At 61.3% G+C, this 10450-nt stretch overlaps 1 protein-coding gene across 1 annotated transcript in view; it reads left to right on the top strand.

Moving 5' to 3' along the window:
• The first annotated feature begins 324 nt into the window (after window positions 1-324).
• Window positions 325-10450, top strand: part of LOC138751298 (GMP reductase 1-like) — a 75580-nt gene continuing 65454 nt past the window's right edge. Inside the window, exon 1 of the mRNA XM_069913419.1 lies at window positions 325-684. Within this exon, the coding sequence (XP_069769520.1) occupies window positions 340-684 (345 nt within the window). The 5' untranslated portion in view covers window positions 325-339. The remainder of the gene's footprint in view (window positions 685-10450) is intronic.

Raw genomic sequence — 10450 nt, 5'->3', positions numbered from 1 at the left:
CTCCTAGACTGGTTTTCCATTCCCTTTGTTTCTTGCAGGCCATTCTTTGTTCTGGTCTGGCCTGTGTCTCCTGTGCTACTCACCACCTCCTTCAGTTTGAGCATTCCTCCTAAATCGTTTTATGCATTTCCTCTCCCTGTATTTTGGGAGTAGACAATTTTGCTCAGCCAATTTTGCTCCATGCTGTGATTGCCACTTAATCACATTCCTCTTTTTCCCTGAACCATGCAGTAAATATAAACTTATTAATTAATCATTTCTTTCATAATGTTTTAACCCCTAGATTCCAACAGTTTCCACATAATTCCTCGGGAGACATTCGGCACTGTAGAGGGCCACATGACCGCCCGTGAATCGGGGAGGGGTCGTTTCTTTCACCAGGAGAGCAATTGGCCGATGTCCAAGGGTGCATGTTTCCCCACTGCAGTCTTCCGGCGGAGAGGGAGGGCGACAGCGGACCGAGGAGCTGGAGCTCTGCAGCAGAGCGCCAGGCGCGACGTTGTCCAAATAAAGTGCGAGCGGCCGCGGGGCTATAAATGTGCGGCGTGCGCGGACTGCGGGCTTTCGCTGCGTCGGAGCCGGCGAGCCAAGGGCAGGATGCCGCGGGTGGACGTCGACCTCAAGCTGGACTTCAAGGATGTCCTCGTACGACCCAAGCGGAGCAGTTTGAAGAGCAGGTCCGAGGTGAGCTAGGAGGCGGGGGACTTGGGGGGAAGGTCACTGCAACCCTGCTGCGTGGGGGAGGGGGGGGATGGGAGAGAGGAGGGAGGTCAGGTCACTGCAACCCTGCTGTGGGGGGGGGGGGGGGAGAGAGAGGGGGGAGGTCAGATCACTGCAACCCTGCTGCATGGTGGTGGGGGGGGGGGGATAGTGGGGGGAGGTCAGGTCACTGCAACCCTGCTGCTCCTTCCCTCTACGTTTGCATCATTTCTTTCTCCACTATCCAACCCTGGAGTTCGACAGCGATTTGAACACAGATGAGCTGAAGGTCAAAAGTCGGTGACCATGTCTCACTGGAGCCGCGCTCTGCTCGGCTTTACCCGGCGTGTTGGCCTGGAGTCGTTCTGGTGCTAAGCCACCCATCCGAGGTGGGAGTGGGACAGGACTGGAAGGGAGTGGGACAGGACTGGAAGGGAGTGGGACAGGACTGGAAGGGAGTGGGACAGGACTGGAAGGGAGTGGGACAGGACTGGAAGGGAGTGGGACAGGACTGGAAGGGAGTGGGACAGGACTGGAAGGGAGTGGGACAGGACTGGAAGGGAGTGGGACAGGACTGGAAGGGAGTGGGACAGGACTGGAAGGGAGTGGGACAGGACTGGAAGGGAGTGGGACAGGACTGGAAGGGAGTGGGACAGGACTGGAAGGGAGTGGGACAGGACTGGAAGGGAGTGGGACAGGACTGGAAGGGAGTGGGACAGGACTGGAAGGGAGTGGGACAGGACTGGAAGGGAGTGGGACAGGACTGGAAGGGAGTGGGACAGGACTGGAAGGGAGTGGGACAGGACTGGAAGGGAGTGGGACAGGACTGGAAGGGAGTGGGACAGGACTGGAAGGGAGTGGGACAGGACTGGAAGGGAGTGGGACAGGACTGGAAGGGAGTGGGACAGGACTGGAAGGGAGTGGGACAGGACTGGAAGGGAGTGGGACAGGACTGGAAGGGAGTGGGACAGGACTGGAAGGGAGTGGGACAGGACTGGAAGGGAGTGGGACAGGACTGGAAGGGAGTGGGACAGGACTGGAAGGGAGTGGGACAGGACTGGAAGGGAGTGGGACAGGACTGGAAGGGAGTGGGACAGGACTGGAAGGGAGTGGGACAGGACTGGAAGGGAGTGGGACAGGACTGGAAGGGAGTGGGACAGGACTGGAAGGGAGTGGGACAGGACTGGAAGGGAGTGGGACAGGACTGGAAGGGAGTGGGACAGGACTGGAAGGGAGTGGGACAGGACTGGAAGGGAGTGGGACAGGACTGGAAGGGAGTGGGACAGGACTGGAAGGGAGTGGGACAGGACTGGAAGGGAGTGGGACAGGACTGGAAGGGAGTGGGACAGGACTGGAAGGGAGTGGGACAGGACTGGAAGGGAGTGGGACAGGACTGGAAGGGAGTGGGACAGGACTGGAAGGGAGTGGGACAGGACTGGAAGGGAGTGGGACAGGACTGGAAGGGAGTGGGACAGGACTGGAAGGGAGTGGGACAGGACTGGAAGGGAGTGGGACAGGACTGGAAGGGAGTGGGACAGGACTGGAAGGGAGTGGGACAGGACTGGAAGGGAGTGGGACAGGACTGGAAGGGAGTGGGACAGGACTGGAAGGGAGTGGGACAGGACTGGAAGGGAGTGGGACAGGACTGGAAGGGAGTGGGACAGGACTGGAAGGGAGTGGGACAGGACTGGAAGGGAGTGGGACAGGACTGGAAGGGAGTGGGACAGGACTGGAAGGGAGTGGGACAGGACTGGAAGGGAGTGGGACAGGACTGGAAGGGAGTGGGACAGGACTGGAAGGGAGTGGGACAGGACTGGAAGGGAGTGGGACAGGACTGGAAGGGAGTGGGACAGGACTGGAAGGGAGTGGGACAGGACTGGAAGGGAGTGGGACAGGACTGGAAGGGAGTGGGACAGGACTGGAAGGGAGTGGGACAGGACTGGAAGGGAGTGGGACAGGACTGGAAGGGAGTGGGACAGGACTGGAAGGGAGTGGGACAGGACTGGAAGGGAGTGGGACAGGACTGGAAGGGAGTGGGACAGGACTGGAAGGGAGTGGGACAGGACTGGAAGGGAGTGGGACAGGACTGGAAGGGAGTGGGACAGGACTGGAAGGGAGTGGGACAGGACTGGAAGGGAGTGGGACAGGACTGGAAGGGAGTGGGACAGGACTGGAAGGGAGTGGGACAGGACTGGAAGGGAGTGGGACAGGACTGGAAGGGAGTGGGACAGGACTGGAAGGGAGTGGGACAGGACTGGAAGGGAGTGGGACAGGACTGGAAGGGAGTGGGACAGGACTGGAAGGGAGTGGGACAGGACTGGAAGGGAGTGGGACAGGACTGGAAGGGAGTGGGACAGGACTGGAAGGGAGTGGGACAGGACTGGAAGGGAGTGGGACAGGACTGGAAGGGAGTGGGACAGGACTGGAAGGGAGTGGGACAGGACTGGAAGGGAGTGGGACAGGACTGGAAGGGAGTGGGACAGGACTGGAAGGGAGTGGGACAGGACTGGAAGGGAGTGGGACAGGACTGGAAGGGAGTGGGACAGGACTGGAAGGGAGTGGGACAGGACTGGAAGGGAGTGGGACAGGACTGGAAGGGAGTGGGACAGGACTGGAAGGGAGTGGGACAGGACTGGAAGGGAGTGGGACAGGACTGGAAGGGAGTGGGACAGGACTGGAAGGGAGTGGGACAGGACTGGAAGGGAGTGGGACAGGACTGGAAGGGAGTGGGACAGGACTGGAAGGGAGTGGGACAGGACTGGAAGGGAGTGGGACAGGACTGGAAGGGAGTGGGACAGGACTGGAAGGGAGTGGGACAGGACTGGAAGGGAGTGGGACAGGACTGGAAGGGAGTGGGACAGGACTGGAAGGGAGTGGGACAGGACTGGAAGGGAGTGGGACAGGACTGGAAGGGAGTGGGACAGGACTGGAAGGGAGTGGGACAGGACTGGAAGGGAGTGGGACAGGACTGGAAGGGAGTGGGACAGGACTGGAAGGGAGTGGGACAGGACTGGAAGGGAGTGGGACAGGACTGGAAGGGAGTGGGACAGGACTGGAAGGGAGTGGGACAGGACTGGAAGGGAGTGGGACAGGACTGGAAGGGAGTGGGACAGGACTGGAAGGGAGTGGGACAGGACTGGAAGGGAGTGGGACAGGACTGGAAGGGAGTGGGACAGGACTGGAAGGGAGTGGGACAGGACTGGAAGGGAGTGGGACAGGACTGGAAGGGAGTGGGACAGGACTGGAAGGGAGTGGGACAGGACTGGAAGGGAGTGGGACAGGACTGGAAGGGAGTGGGACAGGACTGGAAGGGAGTGGGACAGGACTGGAAGGGAGTGGGACAGGACTGGAAGGGAGTGGGACAGGACTGGAAGGGAGTGGGACAGGACTGGAAGGGAGTGGGACAGGACTGGAAGGGAGTGGGACAGGACTGGAAGGGAGTGGGACAGGACTGGAAGGGAGTGGGACAGGACTGGAAGGGAGTGGGACAGGACTGGAAGGGAGTGGGACAGGACTGGAAGGGAGTGGGACAGGACTGGAAGGGAGTGGGACAGGACTGGAAGGGAGTGGGACAGGACTGGAAGGGAGTGGGACAGGACTGGAAGGGAGTGGGACAGGACTGGAAGGGAGTGGGACAGGACTGGAAGGGAGTGGGACAGGACTGGAAGGGAGTGGGACAGGACTGGAAGGGAGTGGGACAGGACTGGAAGGGAGTGGGACAGGACTGGAAGGGAGTGGGACAGGACTGGAAGGGAGTGGGACAGGACTGGAAGGGAGTGGGACAGGACTGGAAGGGAGTGGGACAGGACTGGAAGGGAGTGGGACAGGACTGGAAGGGAGTGGGACAGGACTGGAAGGGAGTGGGACAGGACTGGAAGGGAGTGGGACAGGACTGGAAGGGAGTGGGACAGGACTGGAAGGGAGTGGGACAGGACTGGAAGGGAGTGGGACAGGACTGGAAGGGAGTGGGACAGGACTGGAAGGGAGTGGGACAGGACTGGAAGGGAGTGGGACAGGACTGGAAGGGAGTGGGACAGGACTGGAAGGGAGTGGGACAGGACTGGAAGGGAGTGGGACAGGACTGGAAGGGAGTGGGACAGGACTGGAAGGGAGTGGGACAGGACTGGAAGGGAGTGGGACAGGACTGGAAGGGAGTGGGACAGGACTGGAAGGGAGTGGGACAGGACTGGAAGGGAGTGGGACAGGACTGGAAGGGAGTGGGACAGGACTGGAAGGGAGTGGGACAGGACTGGAAGGGAGTGGGACAGGACTGGAAGGGAGTGGGACAGGACTGGAAGGGAGTGGGACAGGACTGGAAGGGAGTGGGACAGGACTGGAAGGGAGTGGGACAGGACTGGAAGGGAGTGGGACAGGACTGGAAGGGAGTGGGACAGGACTGGAAGGGAGTGGGACAGGACTGGAAGGGAGTGGGACAGGACTGGAAGGGAGTGGGACAGGACTGGAAGGGAGTGGGACAGGACTGGAAGGGAGTGGGACAGGACTGGAAGGGAGTGGGACAGGACTGGAAGGGAGTGGGACAGGACTGGAAGGGAGTGGGACAGGACTGGAAGGGAGTGGGACAGGACTGGAAGGGAGTGGGACAGGACTGGAAGGGAGTGGGACAGGACTGGAAGGGAGTGGGACAGGACTGGAAGGGAGTGGGACAGGACTGGAAGGGAGTGGGACAGGACTGGAAGGGAGTGGGACAGGACTGGAAGGGAGTGGGACAGGACTGGAAGGGAGTGGGACAGGACTGGAAGGGAGTGGGACAGGACTGGAAGGGAGTGGGACAGGACTGGAAGGGAGTGGGACAGGACTGGAAGGGAGTGGGACAGGACTGGAAGGGAGTGGGACAGGACTGGAAGGGAGTGGGACAGGACTGGAAGGGAGTGGGACAGGACTGGAAGGGAGTGGGACAGGACTGGAAGGGAGTGGGACAGGACTGGAAGGGAGTGGGACAGGACTGGAAGGGAGTGGGACAGGACTGGAAGGGAGTGGGACAGGACTGGAAGGGAGTGGGACAGGACTGGAAGGGAGTGGGACAGGACTGGAAGGGAGTGGGACAGGACTGGAAGGGAGTGGGACAGGACTGGAAGGGAGTGGGACAGGACTGGAAGGGAGTGGGACAGGACTGGAAGGGAGTGGGACAGGACTGGAAGGGAGTGGGACAGGACTGGAAGGGAGTGGGACAGGACTGGAAGGGAGTGGGACAGGACTGGAAGGGAGTGGGACAGGACTGGAAGGGAGTGGGACAGGACTGGAAGGGAGTGGGACAGGACTGGAAGGGAGTGGGACAGGACTGGAAGGGAGTGGGACAGGACTGGAAGGGAGTGGGACAGGACTGGAAGGGAGTGGGACAGGACTGGAAGGGAGTGGGACAGGACTGGAAGGGAGTGGGACAGGACTGGAAGGGAGTGGGACAGGACTGGAAGGGAGTGGGACAGGACTGGAAGGGAGTGGGACAGGACTGGAAGGGAGTGGGACAGGACTGGAAGGGAGTGGGACAGGACTGGAAGGGAGTGGGACAGGACTGGAAGGGAGTGGGACAGGACTGGAAGGGAGTGGGACAGGACTGGAAGGGAGTGGGACAGGACTGGAAGGGAGTGGGACAGGACTGGAAGGGAGTGGGACAGGACTGGAAGGGAGTGGGACAGGACTGGAAGGGAGTGGGACAGGACTGGAAGGGAGTGGGACAGGACTGGAAGGGAGTGGGACAGGACTGGAAGGGAGTGGGACAGGACTGGAAGGGAGTGGGACAGGACTGGAAGGGAGTGGGACAGGACTGGAAGGGAGTGGGACAGGACTGGAAGGGAGTGGGACAGGACTGGAAGGGAGTGGGACAGGACTGGAAGGGAGTGGGACAGGACTGGAAGGGAGTGGGACAGGACTGGAAGGGAGTGGGACAGGACTGGAAGGGAGTGGGACAGGACTGGAAGGGAGTGGGACAGGACTGGAAGGGAGTGGGACAGGACTGGAAGGGAGTGGGACAGGACTGGAAGGGAGTGGGACAGGACTGGAAGGGAGTGGGACAGGACTGGAAGGGAGTGGGACAGGACTGGAAGGGAGTGGGACAGGACTGGAAGGGAGTGGGACAGGACTGGAAGGGAGTGGGACAGGACTGGAAGGGAGTGGGACAGGACTGGAAGGGAGTGGGACAGGACTGGAAGGGAGTGGGACAGGACTGGAAGGGAGTGGGACAGGACTGGAAGGGAGTGGGACAGGACTGGAAGGGAGTGGGACAGGACTGGAAGGGAGTGGGACAGGACTGGAAGGGAGTGGGACAGGACTGGAAGGGAGTGGGACAGGACTGGAAGGGAGTGGGACAGGACTGGAAGGGAGTGGGACAGGACTGGAAGGGAGTGGGACAGGACTGGAAGGGAGTGGGACAGGACTGGAAGGGAGTGGGACAGGACTGGAAGGGAGTGGGACAGGACTGGAAGGGAGTGGGACAGGACTGGAAGGGAGTGGGACAGGACTGGAAGGGAGTGGGACAGGACTGGAAGGGAGTGGGACAGGACTGGAAGGGAGTGGGACAGGACTGGAAGGGAGTGGGACAGGACTGGAAGGGAGTGGGACAGGACTGGAAGGGAGTGGGACAGGACTGGAAGGGAGTGGGACAGGACTGGAAGGGAGTGGGACAGGACTGGAAGGGAGTGGGACAGGACTGGAAGGGAGTGGGACAGGACTGGAAGGGAGTGGGACAGGACTGGAAGGGAGTGGGACAGGACTGGAAGGGAGTGGGACAGGACTGGAAGGGAGTGGGACAGGACTGGAAGGGAGTGGGACAGGACTGGAAGGGAGTGGGACAGGACTGGAAGGGAGTGGGACAGGACTGGAAGGGAGTGGGACAGGACTGGAAGGGAGTGGGACAGGACTGGAAGGGAGTGGGACAGGACTGGAAGGGAGTGGGACAGGACTGGAAGGGAGTGGGACAGGACTGGAAGGGAGTGGGACAGGACTGGAAGGGAGTGGGACAGGACTGGAAGGGAGTGGGACAGGACTGGAAGGGAGTGGGACAGGACTGGAAGGGAGTGGGACAGGACTGGAAGGGAGTGGGACAGGACTGGAAGGGAGTGGGACAGGACTGGAAGGGAGTGGGACAGGACTGGAAGGGAGTGGGACAGGACTGGAAGGGAGTGGGACAGGACTGGAAGGGAGTGGGACAGGACTGGAAGGGAGTGGGACAGGACTGGAAGGGAGTGGGACAGGACTGGAAGGGAGTGGGACAGGACTGGAAGGGAGTGGGACAGGACTGGAAGGGAGTGGGACAGGACTGGAAGGGAGTGGGACAGGACTGGAAGGGAGTGGGACAGGACTGGAAGGGAGTGGGACAGGACTGGAAGGGAGTGGGACAGGACTGGAAGGGAGTGGGACAGGACTGGAAGGGAGTGGGACAGGACTGGAAGGGAGTGGGACAGGACTGGAAGGGAGTGGGACAGGACTGGAAGGGAGTGGGACAGGACTGGAAGGGAGTGGGACAGGACTGGAAGGGAGTGGGACAGGACTGGAAGGGAGTGGGACAGGACTGGAAGGGAGTGGGACAGGACTGGAAGGGAGTGGGACAGGACTGGAAGGGAGTGGGACAGGACTGGAAGGGAGTGGGACAGGACTGGAAGGGAGTGGGACAGGACTGGAAGGGAGTGGGACAGGACTGGAAGGGAGTGGGACAGGACTGGAAGGGAGTGGGACAGGACTGGAAGGGAGTGGGACAGGACTGGAAGGGAGTGGGACAGGACTGGAAGGGAGTGGGACAGGACTGGAAGGGAGTGGGACAGGACTGGAAGGGAGTGGGACAGGACTGGAAGGGAGTGGGACAGGACTGGAAGGGAGTGGGACAGGACTGGAAGGGAGTGGGACAGGACTGGAAGGGAGTGGGACAGGACTGGAAGGGAGTGGGACAGGACTGGAAGGGAGTGGGACAGGACTGGAAGGGAGTGGGACAGGACTGGAAGGGAGTGGGACAGGACTGGAAGGGAGTGGGACAGGACTGGAAGGGAGTGGGACAGGACTGGAAGGGAGTGGGACAGGACTGGAAGGGAGTGGGACAGGACTGGAAGGGAGTGGGACAGGACTGGAAGGGAGTGGGACAGGACTGGAAGGGAGTGGGACAGGACTGGAAGGGAGTGGGACAGGACTGGAAGGGAGTGGGACAGGACTGGAAGGGAGTGGGACAGGACTGGAAGGGAGTGGGACAGGACTGGAAGGGAGTGGGACAGGACTGGAAGGGAGTGGGACAGGACTGGAAGGGAGTGGGACAGGACTGGAAGGGAGTGGGACAGGACTGGAAGGGAGTGGGACAGGACTGGAAGGGAGTGGGACAGGACTGGAAGGGAGTGGGACAGGACTGGAAGGGAGTGGGACAGGACTGGAAGGGAGTGGGACAGGACTGGAAGGGAGTGGGACAGGACTGGAAGGGAGTGGGACAGGACTGGAAGGGAGTGGGACAGGACTGGAAGGGAGTGGGACAGGACTGGAAGGGAGTGGGACAGGACTGGAAGGGAGTGGGACAGGACTGGAAGGGAGTGGGACAGGACTGGAAGGGAGTGGGACAGGACTGGAAGGGAGTGGGACAGGACTGGAAGGGAGTGGGACAGGACTGGAAGGGAGTGGGACAGGACTGGAAGGGAGTGGGACAGGACTGGAAGGGAGTGGGACAGGACTGGAAGGGAGTGGGACAGGACTGGAAGGGAGTGGGACAGGACTGGAAGGGAGTGGGACAGGACTGGAAGGGAGTGGGACAGGACTGGAAGGGAGTGGGACAGGACTGGAAGGGAGTGGGACAGGACTGGAAGGGAGTGGGACAGGACTGGAAGGGAGTGGGACAGGACTGGAAGGGAGTGGGACAGGACTGGAAGGGAGTGGGACAGGACTGGAAGGGAGTGGGACAGGACTGGAAGGGAGTGGGACAGGACTGGAAGGGAGTGGGACAGGACTGGAAGGGAGTGGGACAGGACTGGAAGGGAGTGGGACAGGACTGGAAGGGAGTGGGACAGGACTGGAAGGGAGTGGGACAGGACTGGAAGGGAGTGGGACAGGACTGGAAGGGAGTGGGACAGGACTGGAAGGGAGTGGGACAGGACTGGAAGGGAGTGGGACAGGACTGGAAGGGAGTGGGACAGGACTGGAAGGGAGTGGGACAGGACTGGAAGGGAGTGGGACAGGACTGGAAGGGAGTGGGACAGGACTGGAAGGGAGTGGGACAGGACTGGAAGGGAGTGGGACAGGACTGGAAGGGAGTGGGACAGGACTGGAAGGGAGTGGGACAGGACTGGAAGGGAGTGGGACAGGACTGGAAGGGAGTGGGACAGGACTGGAAGGGAGTGGGACAGGACTGGAAGGGAGTGGGACAGGACTGGAAGGGAGTGGGACAGGACTGGAAGGGAGTGGGACAGGACTGGAAGGGAGTGGGACAGGACTGGAAGGGAGTGGGACAGGACTGGAAGGGAGTGGGACAGGACTGGAAGGGAGTGGGACAGGACTGGAAGGGAGTGGGACAGGACTGGAAGGGAGTGGGACAGGACTGGAAGGGAGTGGGACAGGACTGGAAGGGAGTGGGACAGGACTGGAAGGGAGTGGGACAGGACTGGAAGGGAGTGGGACAGGACTGGAAGGGAGTGGGACAGGACTGGAAGGGAGTGGGACAGGACTGGAAGGGAGTGGGACAGGACTGGAAGGGAGTGGGACAGGACTGGAAGGGAGTGGGACAGGACTGGAAGGGAGTGGGACAGGACTGGAAGGGAGTGGGACAGGA

Source organism: Narcine bancroftii, chromosome 1, assembly GCF_036971445.1.
Source record: "Narcine bancroftii isolate sNarBan1 chromosome 1, sNarBan1.hap1, whole genome shotgun sequence".
NCBI lineage: Eukaryota > Metazoa > Chordata > Chondrichthyes > Torpediniformes > Narcinidae > Narcine > Narcine bancroftii.
Note: the sequence above shows the minus strand (reverse complement) of the source record. Positions and strands in the feature narration are given on the sequence as shown.